Below are 23220 nucleotides of genomic sequence, written 5' to 3'. Positions count from 1 at the left end.
GCTTGACCGCTCCGCTTCACAACAAAGAAACGCCGGCTGTGTCTCGGTGCTAAAGACAGCTGCAATCCACCGCTTTCCACCAACAGCATTGTTCTTTATAGTCTCCTTTATTAAATGAACAAATTGCAAAAGATTCAGCAACACAGTTGTCCAAAATACTGTGTAATTACATGAACAGAGACAACTTTTAGCCGTGTTTGGTGCAGCGCTAATATTTCCTGACAGTCCGTGACGTCACGTGTACGCGTCATCATTCTGCGACGTTTTCAAGAAGAAACTCAGCGGGAAATTTAAAATTGCAACTTAGTAAACTTAACCGGCCGTATTGGCATGTGTTGCAATGTTAATATTTCATCATTGATATATCAATCAATGTTTACTTATATAGCCCTAAATCACTAGTGTCTCAAAGGGCTGCACAAACCACTACGACATCCTCGGTAGGCCCACATAAGGGCAAGGAAAACTCACACCCAGTGGGACATCAGTGACAATAATGACCCAGTGGGACGTCGGTGACAAATAAACTATCAGACTGCGTGGACGGTAGTAGTGGATTTCAGTAGGCCTTTAACCCCCAATTCCAACCCTTGATGCTGAGTGCCAAGGAGGGAGGCATTTTTTGTAATAGTCTCTGGTGTGAGTCGGCCGGGGTTTGAACACCCGACCTTCCGATCACAGGGCAGACACTTTAACCACTAGGCCGCTGAGTAGTTAAGACTTTATGCTGTCCGCGGTGCTGAATACGTGACGTCAGTCTTCCACCGCCTCCGTGTGTGTGTGTGTGTGTGTGTGCGTGTATTAAGCGAGCAAGGTGTGTGTGTGTGTGTGTGTGTGTGGTGTGTCACCGGCTAAGCTAACAGGCTAGCAGCGGAGGGGTCTCCATCAGCGGGCGGCGGAGAAGACCGCAGGCGGCAGAGAGGAGAAGCTTGCGACCGAGAGACCGATCCTTGCCAAGCTGACGCCTAAACCCTGGGAGCAGTGACCCGTTTGGCTGCAAAATGTCCGATTTCGACAGCAACCCGTTCGCAGACCCGGACTTCAACAACCCGTTCCAGGTAGCTAACTGTGCTAGCAAGCTAACACACACACATATATATATATATATATGGGCCGTCCGTGGGTAGGTAGCCCAGTCAGCTACCTAACAATATCAACCAAATATTTCATGGAACGCTCGACTTTCTTTTAAAGTAGGTGAACTACTTTTACGTCTTCATACAAAACCGGTGGGAAGAAATCTACTTAGCTAGCGGCTAGCTTCGCCTAAGTTTAGCTTGGTAGCATACTCGCTAGCTAGGTTAGCATAATGCATATAGTTTGTACACAATAAATGTGCCTGGCCTTAAAATAAAAAAATATCACAGTACGAAACACAAGTCGTGGTTTTGTATTCTCCCCACGGGTATTTTTAAGATGTAGTCATTGCCATTTTAGCTCCGATACGTAGTCGTGAACAATTGATGTTATCTATAAACAAACACGCCTCACGTTTCCTTCGTTATGGTCAAATGAAACCATGTGGTGGACTAACTTGAGTTATTAGTTTGTGATGCACTCAACAGTCTTACCATGTGTTTAACTTGTGTCTTTCAATATGTTTAACTTGTGTCTTACCATATGTATAACTTGTGGCCGACAAAGGTGGTGTGAATGATCCACAGGTGCAATCTGACAAAATGACTTGTGGTCGGTCAATGGTTGGATTGGAAGATGGCCTGTAATTGGCTGTGAGAAGCACGTGACTAGGAAGTGATCAAGGCCGCCTTGTTGCCATTTAAAGGCCTACTGAAACCCACTAATACCGACCACGCAGTCTGATAGTTTATATATCAATGATGAAATATTAACACTGCAACACATGCCAATACGGCCTTTTTAGTTTACTAAATTGCCATTTGAAGTATCCCGGGAGTTTCTTCTTGAAAACGTTGCATAATGATGACGTGGACGCGTGACGTCACGGACTGTTAGGAAATATGAGCGCTGCGCACACACACAGCTAAAAGTCGTCTGCTTTAACCGCATAATTACACAGTATTTTGGAGATCTGTGTTGCTGAATCTTTTGCAATTTGTTCAATTAATATTGGAGAAGTCAAAGTAGAAAGATGGAGTTGGGAAGCTTTAGCCTTTAGCTACACAAACACACGGTGATTCCTTGTTTAAAATTTCCGGAGGTGAAACTTTACTATGGATCAGAGCGGTCAAGCAAACATGAATCCCGACCGAAGGTCAACCAGCAGGTTTCGTTGAGAAAATTGTGGTAAAAAGTCGCTTCTTACCGGAGATCAGCTGAGCTTGCGCCGTCCATAAAGCTGCCGTCGACTTCCCTGAGACACTGCGTGTCAAGACACCCGTGGACACACATTTCCGACTATCAGGTACTGTTAAACTCACTAAAACACTAGCAACACAATAGAAAGATAAGGGATTTCCCAGAATTATCCTAGTAAATGTGTCTAAAAACATCTGAATCCGTCCCAATGCAATCGCGGTTTTTTTTGTAACTTTTTTTTTTTTTTTCTAGTCCGTCGCTATCAATATCGTGTGTGTAGAACACAAATCTTTCATCCTCGCTCAAATTAATGGGGGAATTGTCGTTTTCTCGGTCCGAATAGCTATTTTTGTTGGAGGCTCCCATTAAAAACAATGTGAGGATGTGAGGAGCCATCAACGGGTGACGTCATCGTCTGCGACTTCGGGTAAAGGCAGAGCTTTTCAGTTAGGGATCAAAAGCTGCGAACTTTATCGTCGATGTTCTCTACTAAATCCTTCAGCGAAAATATGGCAATATCACGAAATAATCAAGTATGGCACATAGAATGGACCTGCTATCCCCGTTTAAATAAGAAAATCTAATTTCAGTAGGCCTTTAAGTGTTGGTTCAGTTCATCCATCCAACCATTTCCTACCGCTTGTCCCTTTTGGTGTCGTGGGGAGCCTATCTCAGCTGCATTCGGGCGGAAGACGGCGTACACCCTGGACAAGTCGCCACCTAATCGCGGGGCCAACACAGATAGACAGACAACATTCACACACTAGGGCCAATTTAGTGTTGCCAATCAACTTATCCCCAGGTGCATGTCTTTGGAAGTGGGAGGAAGCCGGAGTACCCGGAGGGAACCCACGCAGTCATGGGGAGAACATGTAAACTCTGCACAGATCAGTTTCAGTTTATTTTCGAACATGCATACGACACAATACAATGCATCTCACAATTCCAGTTGTTTCATTACAGCACGTCCGAAAAGGAGTAGGAAGAAGCACAGCTTATTAATCCTACACCCTTTAATACCATAGCAATTTTATCCAATTGCCTGGTTCTCTGTAACTGAACAGTGAACAAATAAATGATATACCATAGTAAGCATACAAATATTAAATACATAAATAATCTTTGTCTCAATAAAAAAAATAAGGGTTCAAGATGTTCATCATAATTCTTGTTCTGTATACTTTGTGAACATTTGTAGTTTGAACACTCTCTTAAACTGAATCATATTGGGGCTTTGTTTGAGTTCTTTGGTTAATCCGTTCCATAAATGAATTCCACATACTGATATGCTAAAGGTTATAAGTGTTGTACGAGCATACAAATGTTTTCAATTAGATTTTCCTCTAAGGTTATATTTCTCCTCTTTTGTTGAGAAGAATTGTTGTACATTCTTGGGTAGCAGGTTATAGTTTGCTTTGTACATAATTTTAGCTGTTTACAAATGCACCATATCGTTGAATTTCAATATGAACATTAAACATTATGTATTATTCTAATTTATCTTTTTGTAACACATTTAGTGAATGAAGCGCACATTTGCACTTGCTTCCCCATATTTCTACACAATAACTCAAGATATGGTAACACTAGCGAGCAGTAGAGAATATGAAGTTATTGTTAGTTTAGAATATGTTTTGCTTTATTCATTATTGACGTGTTTCTTGCCACTTTATGTTGTATATTTTTTACTTAAGATTTCCGATTCATTTTATCATCTATTATTATACCCAAAAATGTGTTTTCTTTTACCCTTATAATTTACTTATTTGTGTTTGACTCTCTTCTACAGTTACCAAATAGCATTATTTTAGTCTTACTGAGATTCAAAGATAGTCTTTTTTTGTCAAACCATCTTTTTAATTTGTTCGCTTCTTCTGTTATTTGTATTAGCTTCTGTGTGTTCTCTCCTGAACAAAATACCGTTGTATCATCTGCAAGTAATACTAACTTTAAGTGTAACTTTTGTGTTCCATATTTTCCTTATTAATAGCCAAACCTTCTAAAATGTATTTACTTTTGTTGTACCACCAATCAATTTAGTAAATTACACACAAAGGTAATATTAGTTGAAAAATATATATTGTTTTTTGAGACGGTAATTTTAGGGTGTGCCCTCCCCTGCACTGTTTATTGCACACCAATTAAGTGACAACATGGGTTTTACGTATGCACACTGACTCATAAGGTACAACTGCAAAATATAATGAGAGCCATTATCTCTGTCTTGCAGGATCCCTCGGTGACACAGGTGACCCGGTCTGCCCCTCCTGGTGGTCTCGAGGAGTACAACCCCTTCACAGATGGCAGAACGGTCATCTTAACATCCTCATTTCAGTGTTAATATTTGTGCTTGACCTCATTCTTTCCACTGCCGTTTTAGGACTTTACTGACAAAATAAGACAATGGCCTGATTATAAATTGGATGATAAGGGATTGTTCCTGTCGGTTTGTAGGCGGCCCCTGGAAATGCGCCCAAATCTAACCCAGCACCTGCCCAGAACACACAGCCTGCCATCATGAAGCCCACAGAAGAGCCCCCAGCTTACTCGCAGCAACAAACACAGGTGCAACAATGTACTCATCATACTGTATTACTGAATGTGTCAATCATTTCTGTCGATTATGAATGGCCATATATCCTCAGTCGTCATATTTACTCAAATCCACAGGTTAAGGGAATGCTTCATATAGAATTTCAGGAATAATATAGCTTCAAAAAAGAAAATGCAAATGTTTATTAGTTGTAGTTGTTTTACACTAGACTCGGCGTCAATTAAAGTCGACACCACGGCTCATACATGTGACATTGGTGTCACACTTGTACACTTTTTGCAAACATTTGGGGGAAAACAATCTTGAAGAACACAGTACAAGCTCACCTTTGGGGAGTTTCTAGTAGTTTTCCAATGTGAAAACCATGCGGATGTGTTGCAGGACCAGGCACGTGCTCAGGCAGAGTTGCTGAGAAGGCAGGAAGAGCTGGAGAAGAAAGCAGCCGAGCTTGACCGCAGGGAGCGAGAGCTGCAGTCTCACGGAGGTGCGGGTCAGTAAGTCCATCAATCCATCGATACAACCTTTAGAGTAGATTGCTGGCATTCGAGTGGAAAAGCTTTGTTTTCAGTAGTGTAACATACAGCGGTTCCTAACATTTTGGTGTACAATATGAGAAGGCCAGCATGAGTGACGGATACCGAATTTGGTACTCCTATGGGTACAACCAACCAAGTTCCCTTGGTACTCCAGAGTACCAATTCAATACCTGCATTCATGGCACGGGTTCAAGCATTGGTAGGCAAACAGGCGTATTTAAGGTAATGTTGCAATTATCCAGGCCAACAAAGCAAGCATGTCTCCACTTTTTAAAATAGCGCCATGCTATATACATTGGATATGCCATATACAGTCGCGATCAAAAGTTTACATTCACTTGTAAAGAACATAATATCATGGCTGTCTTGAGTTTCAAATACTTTCTGCAACTCATTTTTTTGTGATAGTGATTGGGGCACATACTTGTCAAAAAACATTCATGAAGTTTGGTTCTTTTATGAATTTATTATGGGTCTATTGAAAATATGACCAAATCTGCTGGGTCAAATGTATACATGCAGCAATGTTAAAGGCCTACTGAAACCCACTACTACCCACCGCGCAGTCTGATAGTTTATATATCAATGATGAAATATTAACATTGCAACACATGCTAATACAGCGTTTTTAGTTTACTAAATTGCAATTTTAATTTTCCCGGGAGTTTTTTCTTGAAAACGTCGCGTAATGATGAAGTGTACGCTCGACGTCACGGGCTGTTATGAATATGAGCGCTGCGCACACACACAGCTAAAAGTCGTCTGCTTTAACCGCATTATTACACAGTATTTTGGAGATCTGTGTTGCTGAATCCTTTGCAATTTGTTCAATTAATATTGGAGAAGTCAAAGTAGAAAGATGGAGTTTGGAAGCTTTAGGCTTTAGCCACACAATCACACGGTGATTCATTGTTTAAAATTCACGGAGGTGAAACTTTACTATGGTTTAGAGCAGACATGGATCCCAACCAAATGTCAACCAGCAGGTTTCGGTGAGAAAATTGTGGTAAAAAGTCGGTTCCTACCGGATATCAGGTGAGCTTGTGCCGCCCGTACAGCTGCCGTCGACTTCCCTGAGACACTGCGCGTCAACACCCGGCCGGGGACGTACACCTCTGACTATCAGGTACTGTTAAACTCACTAAAACACTAGCAACACAATAGAAAGATAAGGGATTTCCCAGAATTATCCTAGTAAATGTCTCTAAAAACATATGAATCCTTCTCAATGCAATTTTTGTTTTTGTTTTTTTCTAGTCCGTCGCTATCAATATCCTCAAACACCAATCTTTCATCCTCGTTCAAATTAATGGGGAAATTGTCGTTTTCTCGGTCCGAATATCTGATTTTGTTGGAGGCTCCCATTAAAATCAATGTGAATATGTGAGGAGCCATCCACATGTGACGTCATTGTCTGCGACTTCCGGTTGCAAACTTTATCATGGATGTTCTCTACTAAATCCTTTCAGCAAAAATATTGCAATTTCGCGAAATGATCATGTATGACACATAGAATCAATCAATCAATCAATGTTTACTTATATAGCCCTAAATCACTAGTGTCTCAAAGGGCTGCACAAACCACTACGACATTCTCGGTAGGCCCACATAAGGGCAAGGAAAACTCACACCCAGTGGGACGTCGGTGACAATGATGACCATGAGAACCTTGGAGAGGAGGAGAGCAATGGATGTCGAGCGGGTCCAACATGATACTGTGAAAGTTCAATCCATAATGGATCCAACACAGTCGCGAGAGTCCAGTCCAAAGCGGATCCAACACAGCAGCAAGAGTCCCGTTCACAGCGGAGCCAGCAGGAAACCATCCCAAGGGGAGGCGGATCAGCAGCGCAGAGATGTCCCCAGCCGATACACAGGCAAGCAGTACATGGCCACCGGATCGGACCGGACCCCCTCCACAAGGGAGAGTGGGACATAGAAGAAAAAGAAAAGAAACGGCAGATCAACTGGTCCAAAAAGGGAGTCTATTTAAAGGCCAGAATATACAAATGAGTTTTAAGGTGAGACTTAAATGCTTCTACTGAGGTGGCATCTCGAACTTTTACCGGGAGGGCATTCCAGAGTACTGGAGCCCGAACGGAAAACGCTCTATAGCCCGCAGACTTTTTTTTGGGCTTTAGGAATCACTAATAAGCCGGAGTCCTTTGAACGCAGATTTCTTGCCGGGACATATGGTACAATACAATCGGCAAGATAGGATGGAGCTAGACCGTGTAGTATTTTATACGTAAGTAGTAAAACCTTAAAGTCACATCTTAAGTGCACAGGAAGCCAGTGCAGGTGAGCCAGTACAGGCGTAATGTGATCAAACTTTCTAGTTCTTGTCAAAAGTCTAGCAGCCGCATTTTGTACCAACTGTAATCTTTTAATGCTAGACTTAGGGAGACCCGAAAATAATACGTTACAGTAGTCGAGGTGAGACGTAACAAACGCATGGATAATGATATCAGCGTCTTTAGTGGACAAAATGGAGCAAATTTTAATTTAATTTTAATTTTAATTTTAGAATGGACCTGCTATCCCCGTTTAAATAAGAAAATCTCATTTTAGTAGGCCTTTAATATTTGGTTACATGTCCCTTGGGAAGTTTCACTGCAATAAGGCACTTTTGGTAGCCACCCAGAAGCTTCTGGTTGAATTTTTGACCACTCCTATTGACAAAATTGGTGCAGTTCAGCTAAATTTGTTGGTTTTGTGACATGGACTTGTTTCTTCAGGATTGTCCACATGTTTAAGTCAGGACTTTGGGAAGGCTATTCTAAAACTTAAATTCTAGCCTGATTTAGCCATTCTATTACCACTTTTGACGTGTGTTCGGGTTCATTGTCCTGTTGGAACACCCAACTGCGCCCAAGACTCAACCTCCGGGCTGATGATTTTAGGTTGTCCTGAAGAATTTGTAGGTAATCCTCCTTTTTCATTGTCCCATTTACTCTCTGTAGAGCACCAGTTCCATTGGCAGCAAAGCAGGCCCAGAGCATAATACTACCACCACCATGCTTGACGGTAGGCATGGTGTTCCTGGGATTACAGGCCTCACCTTTTCTCCTCCAAACATAGTGCTGGGTATTGTGGCCAAACAGCTCAATTTTTGTTTCATCTGACCAAAGAACTTTCCTCCAGAAGGTTTTATCTTTGTCCATGTGATGTCACATGTTTGGTCACAATACCCAGTTCGGTGTTCCAACATGACAATGACCAGAAACACACGCCCAAAGTGGTAAAGGAATGGCTAAATCAGGCTAGAATTAAGGTTTTAGAATGGCCTTCCCAAAGTCCTGACTTAAACCTGTGGACAATGCTGAAGAAACAAGTCTATGTCACAAAACCAACAAATTCAGCTGAATTGCACCAATTTTGTCAAGGGGAGTGGTCAAAAATTCAACCAGAAGCTTGTGGAGGGCTACCAAAAGCACCTTTTTGCAGTAAAACTTCCAAGGGACATGTAACCAAATATTAACATTGCTGTATGTATACTTTTGACCCAGCAGATTTGGTCACATTTTCAATGGCCCTATAATAAATTCATAAAAGAACCAAACCTCATGAATGTTTTTTGTGACCAACAAGTATGTGCTCCAATCACTCTATCACAAAAAAATAAGAGTTAAATGATAAATAAATAAATGGGTTGTACTTGTATAGCGCTTTTCTACCTTCAAGGTACTTAAAGCGCTTTGACACTACTTCCACATTTACCCATTCACACACACATTCACACACTGATGGAGGGAGCTGCCATGCAAGGCGCTAACCAGCACCCATCAGGAGCAAGGGTGAAGTGTCTTGCTCAAGGACACAACGGATGTGACGAGGTTGGTACTAGGTGGGGATTGAACCAGGGACGCTCGGGTTGCGCACAGCCTTGACATTATGTTCTTTATAGGTGTATGTAAACTTTTGAAATTTTGATCGTGACTGTACATGCTTATAATTTGCTCAAGCGGTTTTACATGATGAAGTCAACACTCCTATATTTGGTAATGAAAACCACAACTAAGATGTTGAATTCAAACAACTGGTGTGTACTAAGTACAATACTTACCAGCACCCCCCGCAACCCCAAAAGGGACAAGCGGTAGAAAATGGATGGACTTACAGTATAAACATTTTGTAGTACTTAAAAAAAGACAAAACTTTAAACTTAATAGCAAAGACTAATTCCTGACTACAATAACACATCAAGGACTAACTGAAATGAATAGATACTAAGTTGCAAATGAGACTCAGAAGTGTACGACAACAATATATAACAATTGGACAGCACAGATATAATTGTCAGCTCAGTGTTAAATGTAAAATAAAAAAGAAGCATTTATTACCATATGAACATGAAGTTCACAACATACCGTAAATGTATATCATTGAATACCAATTCCCAGGACTTGGACATTTTTACATTCTCAAATGTGAAAGGTCATTCCTTGTCATTGACACTGTTGGTGTTCTCTCGACAGGTCGTAAGAACAACTGGCCTCCGCTCCCTCAGAAGTTCCCTGTCGGGCCGTGTTTCTACCACGACATTGCAGTGGACATACCCATCGAGTTCCAGAAAACGGTTAAGATCATGTACAACCTCTGGATGTGTAAGCCCATACTTAAAAACAAAAAACCAGTATGTGTTGTCCTCTTTACAATGGCCCTGATAATATAATTTTTTTCCCACCAGTCCATGCAGGCACGCTCTTTGTCAACATGTTCGGCTGCCTGGCCTGGTTCTGTGTGGATCCAACCCACGGTGTGGACTTTGGTCTTGCCATGCTGTGGTTTTTGCTCTTTACACCATGTTCCTTTGTCTGCTGGTACAGACCGCTTTATGGGGCTTTCAGGTGAGTCTGATGCAGCCTGCTGTCTGTTCATGTAACAGATCGTAAAGTTTCTAGTCCTACTATGGGTGCATGACATCGTTAAAACAGCTGAACATTTATTGCAAGAATTGTAAAGTTGTGAATAAGGGGCTGTAACATGTGGAGAAGCAACTACACCAGTGACAATTCTAAATATTTATTGATATAAAACATAGGTTTACAACAATAGATCTGTGAAATGTATTTTAAATATTTTTTTATACTCCCCAGGCAATTTTTTTCACCTTTTTAAATGTCTTTAAATTCACATTTAGAATTACCCGTAGCATGGACACCATACTTACTGTACCTTCAAAACCACGAATAAAAAATTATATTATTGTATCCATGTTACTTGCTCGCAATTAGCACACCAGTTGCCAGCTATCGTCAGCAGCGCAGGCTGCCAGCTGGCAATTAACACCCCAGTTTTCAGCTAGCGACAAGTATGCCAGTTGTCAGCTAGCGATTAGCACACTAAGGGCATGATTTACTAAGATCTAAATACCACATGCGAGACAGCGTGTGCAAAAAAAATTATTTGTACTACGATTGGGCATGTTGCGTGTGATCTACTAACAATTTCAAAGTTGTGCCGACCGCCTTATTCAAGTGAGGATTTTTACGGCTTTCACCACGGAAACGATCATTTTCTGCACATTTGTGTTATCATGCTACTACCAGCAGCACACAACTATAATCTGTAACACCTTTTCTGAATCGCACTCTAGACAACAGGAACATATGCACACTGATACTTCATTTTGTGGGCGAGGCTATGGATCGCATCACCGCCAGCGCAATCGTGCGTCAAACGCAAGAAAATGCACAATGAAAGAAGTACTTCCATGTTGAAGATATATTATAGTAATATATTTCCCAAATGAAAAAAACAACATTAACAAGAAAAACGCCAGCGACACCAAAGTGAATTCATTTTATTTTAATCCTCACCATAAGACAACTATCAGCAATAAATTATAAAAGGTAATTGCTGAATCGACGATATGTCTAGTACTTTTTAAAATATATTTCTGGCCGTCCAAGATGTTGACACACACATGTAGGACGGAGGATTCTTGTCTGCAACGTGAGCACTGATCTTGCATCCCTGTGTGGAGCTTTCAGTTTGCACATACTTCTGACATGTGCTAAATAAAACACCAAATAGTACTCGGAAAACTGTGACGAGTGGTAATATTTCCCATGGCCTGTGCCTAATATGTATATTTGTATCATCTCCAAATGATATTGTGGGTGTTTTGATCATCAGCATATATTGTATTTTGCTTATTAATGAAGACAAAAACACAAAATGAATTGCACGTCTTATTCTGCCCACTTAACAGATGCAATCCACTTTGCACACATTTAGTAGATCAGTTTTGTTTGCATATTCGCGTGCCAGGTGTCTTCTACTGATAGTGTGCTAGTGTTCAGGGATTAGCACAAGTAAGTGTCAGCTAGCCATTAGCAGTGTTTCACTATATTATTGGAATATCTTAGTATTGCAAAATAACAAGGTATGTTTAGTTTCATTTTAAAACACAATTTTAAACAGGATATATAAGTAGGGGGTCATTGGCCTGGAAAACGTTGAAGACCACTGATATAGAACACACTGCCATGTTTCTTCATTTACTAGATCCCAGTGTTAATTTATCTCTATTGTTACCTTTAATGGTTAATTTAAGTGTCGGAGCATTTTAAGAATAGTAGTAAAGTACAAACGAACCTCGTTACGTCCGTTGTGTCCTTGTGCAAGACACTTCTCCCTTGCTCCTGATGGGTCGTGGTTAGGGCCTTGCATGGCAGCTCCCGCCATCAGGGTGTGATTATGTGTGTGAATGGGTGAATGTGGAAATAGTGTCAAAGCGCTTTGAGCACCTTGTAGGTAAAAAAGCGCTATATAAATATAATCCATTTACCTTATATAATGTATGTAAATATGATGAAATGGATAGGAATGTCTAATGCTGGATGTCAATAAAATGAAAAACAAAATGAAAAAACCTACATAATTATTTTAAGTAAACAAACATTTTAGATAAGGCACAAACATGTGTGCCCCCACTAACATGTTTTGGTTTATTGATTTATGATTATAATTAGTTTTTATTATGTATTTGAGAAAAAAAGTGATTATCCTCCTTTTTTATTCTTTTTTGAGTTTCTATACCCTTTTTTTTTTAATCCTGTCATGTCGATTCCTATTAGAATCTCTTAATAGATATTTTGTAAAAAAAAAAAAAAAAAAATTATAATGCTCAAGGAAACAACGGCAGTGACTAGCATGGCGGAAGCGGTAAGCAAACCTGAAACTTTTACACCCTTACCATTATCTTAAGAGACCATGCCATAAAAATGAAACTGTGTATGTAATTTAGAGCAGTCAGTGTACAGCTTGTGTTGCAGTATATCAACTTAGAGCAGTGGTTCTCAAACCTTTTTCAATAAGTACTACCTTAGAAAAAACGTTTCTCTTCTAAGTATTTATTAAAAACAAGGCAGAGATTTTCTTTAACAAGTATATTCAGTATTTTTGGCCACTGTAACATTACACACAGTTTGAATAGTAAGACTGTGTTTGAATATAGGAAAATAAAACACTGTACTACTTCTTTTCGTGTCTTTGAAGCATTGGCCCTAGTGTGTGAATGTGAGTGTGAATGTTGTCTGTCTATCTGTGTTGGCCCTGTGATGAGGTGGCGACTTCTCCAGGGTGTACACTGCCTTCTGCCCGATTGTAGCTGAGCTAGGCACCAGCGCACCCCGCTACCCCAAAGGGAACAAGCGGTAAAAAATGGATGGATGGATGGATGGATGGATGGATGAAGAAAGCATGTGGTTATATGACAGTTTCTCGTTTCTTTACACAGTCCTTTAACACTGCACTTAAATTAATTGATACCACTAGTTGCACAGCCGTGTAAAGAGAGAGTTTGGCCCACCCAGTTTTAAAGTAGTCACGTGAGGGGCTTTTGACCAATCATTTAGGACATGGGTCAGCAACCCTTGGCTCTCGAGCCGCATGTGGCTCTTTAGCGCCGCCCTAGTGGCTCTCTGGACCTCTTTCAGAGATGTGTGAAAATGTAAAAGATGAAGAAAAAAATATATATTTTTGTATCAATATATTTTCTGTTGGAGAACAAACATGACACAAACCTTCCTAATTGCTAGAAATCCCACTGTTTAAATTAAACATGTTTCACTGATGAGAGTATTTGGCCAGCACCGTTTTGTCCTACTAATTTCAGCGATCCTTCAACTCATCAATTTTTTTTTAACGTGTAAAACTTACTCAGTGGCCTAGTGGTTAGAGTGTCCAGCCCTGAGATCGGTAGGTTGGGTGTTCAAACCCCGGCCGATTCATACCAAAGACTATAAAAAAAATGGGACCCATTACCTCCCTGCTTGGCACTCAGCATCAAGGGTTGGAATTGGGGGTTAAATCACTATAAATGATAACCAAGCGCGGCACCGCTGCTGCCCACTGCTCCCCTCACCTCCCATGGGGTGATCTAGGAGATGGGTCAAATGCAGAGGACAAATTTCACCATACCTAATGTGTGTGTGACAATCATTGGTACTTTAACTTTAACTTTCTCCGATGCCGCCACAGAAAGACTTGTTTAATGCCACTCCTTCGTTGTCTCATTTTGTCCACCAAGCGTTTTATGCCGTACGTGAATGCACAAAGGTGAGCTTTGTTCATTTTATTGATTTGCCGGACTGCTCATCGGGCATATTAGGGCAATCCATGACTGCAAGCCAATCTATGCTAACATGCTATTTAGGGTAGCTGTATGTACATATTATGCCTCCTTTAATTTCATTTACGTATGTCCTCTGTGTATTTCATTTATATTTGCATGTCTCATGACACATTATCTGTATGTAATATTGGCTGCATTTTTCATAGTTGTTTGTGTGCCGTGTTGTTCCAGACCACAGCAAACATTACCCAGGTTAGAAGAAGACAGCCTGCAATTTCCTTAAAGTTGGAATAAAAATTAAAATACAGGATTTCGGTGAACAAAGATTTGTGTCAGCCATTGATAGTAGGCTATTATAGACACTTACATCATGTGTTGCCTTCATTATAAGACTTTTGTAAGGCTTTAATTTTTTTGCGGCTCCAGACATGTTTTTTTTTTTTTGGTCTTTCAACATTTTGGGTTGCCGTCCCTTGATATAGGAGATCCTCTGGCCATACTTTCTCTGATTGGTAAAAAGCCCTCACGTGACTCCAGGGCACCATTTTGCTGCCAAGTTTGAAACAGAGTTGGCAATACTCTTTATACATGGCTCTGACTAGTGGTTCACATACCACAGTTTAAGAATCCCTGCCTTAGACCAATCAGCCATTCTGACCTATGAATATGGTGTGTGAGCCCTGTGGTTTCGCTCTGTCCCTGTTCCAGGAGCGACAGCTCTTTCCGCTTCTTCGTCTTCTTCTTCGTTTACATCTGCCAGTTTGGAGTTCACGTGCTACAAACCATCGGCATCACTGGTTGGGGCACATGGTGAGACCCCTGATCCTGTTCCTTGAAGACGCAAAGTTGTGACTTCTCGTCATGGTCACATTTTGTTCCTTGTGACTGTTTGTTTGTCTTCCAGTGGCTGGATCACGGCTCTTATGGGTCTGAACACCAGCATCCCAGTGGGCATCATCATGTTGCTCATCGCTGCACTCTTCACCACACTATCTGTGGGCTCGCTCATCATGTTTAAAAAGGTAACACACTCTTCCCGCGGGCCACCTTTAGTCTTCAGCAGACTTTGAAAATTGTTAAGGTTTTAAGATGTAAAAAGTGCTTGTACAGTATTTTACTTGAATTATAACAATTTTAATAACAAAAAAGTATCAAATGTGCTCCTATAACTGAACTGACCTGTATTTAAAGGCCTACTGAAATGAGATGTTGTTATTTGAACGGGGATACTGTAGCAGGTCCATTCTATGTGTCATACTTGATCATTTTGCGATATTGACATATTTTTGCTGAAAGGATTTAGTAGAGAACATTGACAATAAAGTTCGCAACTTTTGTTCGCTAATAAAAAAGCCTTGCCTTTAACGGAAGTAGCAGACGATGTGCGCGTGACGTCACTGGACTTAGAGTTCCTTACATCCTCACATTGTTTACAATGACAGCCACCAGCAGCTAGAGCGATTCGGACCGAGAAAGCGACAATTTATTTGAGCAAAGATGAAAGATTCGTGGATGAGGATAGTAAGAGTGCAGGACTAGAAAAAAAAGGGAAAAAAAGGCGAGGACAGTGGGAGCGATTCAGATGTTATTAGACACATTTACAAGGATAATTCTGGAAAATCCCTTATGTGCTTATTGTGTTACTAGTGTTTTAGTGAGATTATATGGTACCTGAAAGTCGGAGGGGTGTGGCAACGGGTGTGGTGACCGCCAGTGTCTCCGGTGGGAGGAGGTAGTGGCAGGAGGGCGCAAGCTCCGCTCATAACTTCTTACCAAAATTTTCTCACCGAAACCTGCCGGTTGACATGTGGTCGGGAACCATGTTCGCTTGACCACTCTGTTCCATAGTAAAGCTTCACCTTCGGGAATTTTAAACAAGGAAACACCGGCTGTGTTTGTGTGGCTAAAGGCAGCCGCAATACACCGCTTCCCACCTCCATCTTTCTACTTTGACGTCTCCATTATTAACTGAAAGATTTGCAAAAGATTCAGCAACACAGATGTCGGTAGTGGTGGGTTTTTAGTAGGCCTTTAAAGGGGAATTGCTCTTTCTTTAATTTTATTTTGCATATGGTTCACAACAAGAACACACCTCTTTTTTTTGTTTTGTTTAGGATGTTAAAGATGATAAACGCTTGGAAGATGCGGCTATAGGGAGTCACCGTTGTAGCCTTGAAAGTTCTCTAAAATAACTGCAAAACCCTCCATCAACGTTTTATATACACACTGCAAGTCTATATATAGTGGAAAAAACAGACTTGTTCATAACAATATGTAATACGTTCAATATTTAACATATTTTGATAATTTTAAGAAATGCAAGGACTGGTTTCTTCTGCGCATTGATTTCCATTTTCATAGCAGCACACGTCCGACTTTTGGCACCAAACGTGTGTTACTACTGTCAGAAACAAACGCGAGTGTTTTCAAATAACGGCAGACTGACAAATGAAGTTTCACAACCTTATCATTTTGAAGCTGAACATACAAAGGACGAACTGCTGCTTCTAGAAGCGAGCGCGTAGAGGGTAAGACGTTGGAGCAGACGGCATCTGAGAGAGTGAGGTGAAAGTGACGACTCTAGAAATGTGAAACTCGGAGCCAAGCTATTTCGACATAAACGGAGTGCTTGCCCAAATAAACCGGAAATAATGTCCCCGGCCAGCATACCCCACGGTTTGAGTTGCTCAACGTCGGAACCTAATTCAACAAGTTCTCAATGTTGTTTTAATGTATTGTGCCTGCTGGGAAAGAGCTTTCACAGAAAGAAGTATTGGGTTAGGTTGGTTAACCCAACCACCACTAAACATTTACTCACATTCATACTCCAGTGTGTAAGGTCGGCGAAGTGTCTTGCCCAAAGACATTACGTCAGTGACTAGGATGGTGGAAACTGGAGCCACACAATGAACCCTCAAGTTTCTGGATGTCCACTGTACCATCTGAGCCATGGGATAAAGTATAAAAAATGACTGTAGTCAGAAGTGCCAATGGTAGTGTGATTTCCCTTAGGCTTGAAGCTGCCTCTCATAAACATAAATGCTAATTAAAGTCATCAACTAATCACTAGTTGTGGCCTAATACAGTCATGGTCAAAAGTTTACATACACTTATAAAGAACATAATGTCATGGCTTTTTTGAGTTTCCAACAATTTCCACAACTCTTATTTTTTTGTGATAGAGTGATTGGAGCACATACTTGTTGGTCACAAAAAACATTCATGAAGTTTGGTTCTTTTATGAATTTATTATAGGGCCACTGAAAATATGCGCAAATCTGCTGGGTCAAAAGTATACATACAGCAATGTTCATATTTAGTAACATGTCCCTTGGCAAGTTTTACTGCAATAAAGCGCTTTTGGTAGCCATCCACAAGCTTCTGGTTGAACTGTTGACCACTACACTTGACAAAATTGGTGCGGTTCAGCAAAATGTGTTGGTTTTCTGACATGGACTTGTTTCTTCAGCATTGTCCACACATTTAAGTCAGGACTTTGGGAAGACCATTCTAAAACCTTAATTCTAGCCAGATTTAGCCATTCCTTTACCACTTTTGACGTGTGTTTGGGGTCATTTTCCTGTTGGAATATCCAACTGCGCCCAAGACCCTACCTCCCGGCTGATGATTTTAGGTTGTCCTGAAGAATTTGGAGGTAATCCTCCTTTTTCATTGTCCTATTTACTCTCTGTAAAGCACCAGTTCCATTGGCAGCAAAACAGGCCTAGCGCATAATACTACCACCACCATGCTTGACAGTTGACATGCTGCTCTTGGGATTAAAGGCCTCACTTTTTCTCCTCCAAACATATTGCTGGGTATTGTGGCCAAACAGCACAATAAAAGATAAGACCTTCTGGAGGAAAGTTCTGTGGTCAGATGAAACAAAAATCACAATGACCCCATACACACGTCAAAAGTGGTAAAGGAATGGCTAAATCAGGCTAGAATTAAGGTTTAAAGTCCTGACTTAAACATGTGGACAATGCTGAAGAAACAAGTATATGACAGAAAACCAGCACATTTAGCTGAACCGCAGCAATTTTGTCAAGAGGAGTGGTCAAAAATTCAACCAGAAGCTACCAAAAGCTCCTTATTGCAGTAAAACTTGCCAAGGGACATGTAACCAAATATTAACATTGCTGTATGTATACTTTTGACCCAGCAGATTTGCTCACACTTTCAGTAGACCCATAATAAATTAATAAAAGAACCAAACTTCATGAATGTTTTTTGTGACTAACAAGTGCTCCAATCACTCTATCACAAAAAAAAAAAAGAGTTGCAGAAATTATTGGAAACTCAAGACCACGACTGTACTTTTGAACAGTAAGCAAGAAAAGTTTCTAAATTCATTTTAAAATGACTTGACACTAATCCCATATGTGTCTCTGCCCAGGTGCACGCACTGTATCGAACCACCGGTGCCAGTTTTGAGAAGGCTCAGCAGGAGTTTGCCACGGGCGTCATGTCCAACAAGACGGTCCAGACTGCAGCCGCCAACGCTGCGGCCAACGCCGCGTCCAACGCCGCCCGCGGGGCCTTCAAAGCCCAGCCATAAACACACTTTCACACACGCCCATCAGCCAACTCACTCACACAAACTGCGGATGCACAACTACCGGACCCGTGAAAATCACCCGACTCGCTAATGTTGCTACGCTAACATTGATTGGCTCTTGTGCATCCTCACCCAAAGTCCGAACTTTAAAACTATTGTGCCCAAAACTTCCCCTCAAACGAAGTCACGCTTCGCCATGTCGCGCACTGCTGCAACCCCCAAAACGATCCCCTTTTCACTCATCACAGTAGCTAATCCAGTCAGTGCTTTGTCCCCCAGGAAGGAGCGGGGTCAACGTGTCAAAGAGAAGTGATCTGCATGTCCATCGGTTGCTTAGTGAATGGAAGGATGAACATGTGTGCGTGTGTGTGTTTGTTACAATCATATGTCTTCGTAGATCGTCACAAAAACTAAAGCTGCTAGAATCTGAACGTGGCCTCTTGCTAGTTTGTGGTTCCATTGCGTATACAGCAAACATGCCGTTGATCAGGGGTCTCAAACACGCGGCCCGCAGGCCAATTGCGCCCCGCGATACGTTATTTTGCGGCCTGCACCTTGATATGAAAATTTTATGTTGGTGTGACCCGCGAGGTTTATATGTATGGCACTTTACAAGGTTATATTTGTGTACTTTCGATTTTCCCAGGAGACTCACAATTTTCAGTGCCCCTCCAGGGGTAATCATTCTCCCGAACTTTGCTTATACAACATTATCAAGGCTGCCTTTGAAGTCCTCTGCAACCTGTACAAATTGCGTGCCAGCCCAGCCACATGTTGTAATTGGCTTCAGTAGACACAATAAGTGACTGCAAGACATAGTTGATCAACAGCCACAAAGGTCACACTGAGGGTGGCCGTATAAACAACTTCGACACTGTTACAAATATGCGCCACACTGTGAACCCACACCAAACAAGAATGACAAACACATTTTGGGAGAACATCCGCACCGTAACACAAAATAAACACAACAGAACAAATAACCAGAATCCCAAGCAGCCCTGTTTGTCAATCTTGTTTGGTGTGGGTTCACAGTGTGGCGCATATTTTTAACAGTGTCGAAGTTGTTTATACGGCCACCCTCAGTGTGACCTGTATGGCTGTTGATCAAGTATGTCTCGCAGTCACTTCCATATAAAATGTGACTGGGCCAGCACACTGGAGAAGCGGACGAGACGGCAGGTTGTAGAGGACGCTAAAAGCAGTGCCATCTCAGCACGCCCTTATTGTTATTGTCCGGGTGAAAACCGGGAAAATGATTGCCCCGGGAGATTGTCGGGAGAGGCACTGATATTCGTGTGTTTCCCGGAAAGATCGCGAGAGTTGGCAAGTATGTTGCTAGGGCGGGAAAGCCATTCAAAGAAGGTGAAGTCATAAAAAAGTGCATGTTAGTTTTTTTTAAGAAATCTTTTCTTGGGGCCCAGCCTCACTCTGTTTCTGCATCCAGTGGCCCCCAGGTAAATTGAGTTTGAGACCCCTGTCGTTGATAAACAAATGTGAAATGGTCATTAAGTACCCAAAAAAAGTGGGATTATGACCTGTAGTTGGCTTTTTGTGGCCCCATTTGGTCTTTAATATTGCTCGGGTTTGAATTCATGAGTCACTAGATATTGAAAATATCAGTGTATTGAAACTTTCTGATCATGTGGCGCCCTCTAGTAGTTATGGCCCTAAACAACCGCATAGTGTTTTTGATGCCCAGATGACTGATAACACAGAGGACCTCCAAACAATGGCAGTGTTAAATTGTACAGACTACTACACCCCCTAGTGGTGAGGAGTGTGCACGACAGACGGGGAATGACTGGCGTTTAATTGTTGGACTGAAATAAATGCCTGCAAGTGTTGATCGCTAACCCTGACTAAACTAACCACAGTATTTTGGAATTTTGTTAGCACATTTTCTTTGGTTTTTATGTTAGTTGTTCTAATTTATGGCATATTTTAAGTTGTATTTTACAAGGTGTATTATTATGTGTGGCAAGGAAGCTTTGAATGATTTGTGTGAAAGAATCAAAACAGACACAGAAAAAAAGAAATCCCTCAAGTGTTATTCTACTGTAAATCCTCAAAAGCTGTGAGTAATCTACCAAAAGTCCATTTAGATTTTTTTTCTAAAGTTTGTGATGTTCTACATTACTTTTACTGCCGAACATGAGAGTTGCCCTCTCTTGTGTTTTGCAGGCGGGTCAACACTCTAAAATGTTCTTGACCTGTCACCATTTGTTAGTTCACTGAATGAGAGACCTCACCCTAATTTAAAAGGAATACTGTACTTGTATATTTTGTAAAGATGATCAGTTGATGCCCTTAATGGAGTGGCGTGTAAAAAAAAAAAAGAAAATTTAATGCACTCTTGTCTGGCCTTTGTCGCATGTGAAATAGTTTTCAGTTTTGTATATTTATGGTATTAACATGGAATAAAGATTTGAAAAAGACATCGGTGGATTTTTCATGAAACTGTTATAACAGGAAGTAGTACGAAAAACATGAGAAAAAATGTCACAGGACATGTTGGAATTCATGTTTCGACTCAATGAACCACAGCTCCCCTTAGTGCTGGTAGAACTCTTGCAGCCCCAGACAATAACACCACCACCACCACCAGACCATTTTGGTACTCGCTGTGTTGAGCCATGGTAAGTCCATACAAGTTGCACACTGACTACTCTGAAGTATATTCACGTATAGGAGATAGCATTGGTGGGCCGGAAAGGCACAACATATATCATGATCATAAACTGATAAAATGTAATTTCATTTTCAATTGTATTCTTGTATTTCTACCCTTCTTGAGACATACACAAGGAAAAGTAGCTTCCATATGAGGACCGGTGAAAAAGTTAGGACATAAATCATGGTCCTAATACGGAAAACCATTGCATCTAATAGAGAATGTCTCATTTGGTGGTGAAATCTATCAAAATTAGGGTGGTCCAAAAAGGAAAGATTTTTCAAATTGACTGTGTGTTGGTTTTAAAAGTGCTCCCCCTCTGGCCAACATATGTAAGAACAAGTGTGTGTAAGAAATTCAAATGCGCCCCATTTGGCCAAATTTAATTTAAAAAAAATATATATACAGTGGGGCATTTAGTCAGCCACCGATTGTCCAAGTTCTCCCACTTAAAATGATGGCAAAGGTCTGTAATTTTCATCATAGGTACACTTCAACTGTGAGAGACAGAATGTGGGGAAAAAATCCAGGAATTCACATTGTAGGAATTTTAAATAAATTATTTGTAAATTATGGTGGAAAATAAGTATTTGGTCACTTCAAACAAGGAAGATCTCTGGCTATTACAGACCTGTAACTTCTTCTTTAAGAAGCTCTTCTGTACTCCACTCGTTACCTGTATTAATGGAACCTGTTTGAACTCGTTATCTGTATAAAAGACACCTGTCCACAGCCTCAAACAGTCAGACTCCAAACTCCACTATGGCCAAGACCGAAGAGCTGTCGAAGGACACCAGGAAAAGAATTGTAGACCTGCACCAGACTGGGAAGCGTGAATCTACAATAGGCAAGCAGCTTGGTATGAAAATATTAAATGTGGGAGCAATTATCAGAAAATGGAAGACATACAAGACCACTGATAATCTCCCTCGATCTGGGGCTCCACACAAGATCTCATCCCGTGGGGTCAAAATGATCATGAGAACGGTGAGCAAAAATCCCAAAACCACACGGGGGGACCTGGTGAATGACCTGCAGAAGGCTGGGACCAAAGTAATAAAGGTTACCATCAGTAACACACTACGCCGAAAGGGAATAAAATCCTGCAGTGCCAGATGTGTCCCCCTGCTTAAGCCAGTGCATGTCCAGGCCCGTCTGAACTTTGCCAGAGAGCACATGGATGATACAGCAGAGGATTGGGAGAATGTCATGTGGTCAGATGAAACCAAAATATAACTTTTTGGTATAAACTCAACTCGTTGTGTTTGGAGGAAGAAGAATACTGAGTTGCATCCCAAGAACACCACACCTACTGTGGAAGCATGGGGGTGGAAACATCATGCTTTGAGGTTGTTTTTTTTCTACTAAGGGGACAGGACGATTGATCCGTGTTAAGGAAAGAATGAATGGGGCCATGTATCGGGAGATTTTGAGCCAAAACCTCCTTCCATCACTGAGAGCTTTGAATGGTTGACCAAACACTTATTTTCCACCATCATTTACAAATAAATTCTTTAAAATTCCTACAATGTGAATTCCTAGATTTTTCACATTCTGTCTCTCACAGTTGAAGTGTACCTTTGAAGAAAATTACAGACCTCTGTCATCATTTTAAGTGGGAGAACTTGCACAATCGGTGGCTGACTAAATACTTTTTTGCCCCACTGTATGTATATAGAGACATACTGTAAAAACTTGAAGTAAATAATTAATATTAAAAAAAAATTACAAACAAAAAATAAATAAAAAATCTAAACGCTTATCTTTTTTATATTTGCATAGTTTGTATATATTATTAATGTTGTAAATAAAAATCCTTATAAATCTAGAAAGGGTGGGTCCAAAAGAGGTAGCCATTTTTTTAAAGGTCTCAAAAAGGTAGAAATTACTTGAATGTGTGTGTGCGTGTGTGTGCGTGTGTCATCGGGGTATTGTATTTAAGTGTAAAGTACTTTGTGTTGCATTTCTTTTATGTATGAAATTACAAATTCATACATAAAAATAATTTATAAATTATTTATAAATATTGTTTGA

The 23220-nt window shown here is 40.9% G+C and overlaps 1 protein-coding gene and 1 long non-coding RNA gene across 3 annotated transcripts; one reads left to right on the top strand and one right to left on the bottom strand.

The window, feature by feature from the left end:
* The first annotated feature begins 667 nt into the window (after window positions 1-667).
* LOC133552510 (secretory carrier-associated membrane protein 1-like) lies at window positions 668-20950 on the top strand. Of its 2 annotated transcripts, none has more exons than XM_061899735.1 (9): window positions 668-1058; window positions 4508-4588; window positions 4732-4842; window positions 5213-5315; window positions 9846-9974; window positions 10058-10217; window positions 14660-14761; window positions 14856-14973; window positions 18351-20950. In XM_061899735.1, the coding sequence occupies exons 1-9, from the start codon at window positions 1002-1004 to the stop codon at window positions 18510-18512; spliced, it is 1023 nt and encodes a 340-aa protein (XP_061755719.1). In that variant the 5' UTR covers window positions 668-1001; the 3' UTR covers window positions 18513-20950. The 2 variants fall into 2 exon arrangements, with proteins under 2 accessions (XP_061755719.1, XP_061755710.1); XM_061899726.1 differs by having other exon boundaries at window positions 671-1058; window positions 5213-5321.
* Window positions 19921-22744, bottom strand: LOC133552542 (uncharacterized). The gene is made up of 2 exons (XR_009806729.1): window positions 22096-22744; window positions 19921-22024 (listed from the first exon to the last, which is right to left on the bottom strand). It is a non-coding gene; the product is annotated as an uncharacterized LOC133552542 (long non-coding RNA).
* Window positions 22745-23220: the final 476 nt, after the last annotated feature.

This window comes from Nerophis ophidion, linkage group LG01 (genome assembly GCF_033978795.1).
Source record: "Nerophis ophidion isolate RoL-2023_Sa linkage group LG01, RoL_Noph_v1.0, whole genome shotgun sequence".
Classification (NCBI taxonomy): domain Eukaryota; kingdom Metazoa; phylum Chordata; class Actinopteri; order Syngnathiformes; family Syngnathidae; genus Nerophis; species Nerophis ophidion.
This window is presented reverse-complemented; position numbering and strand designations above follow the sequence as displayed.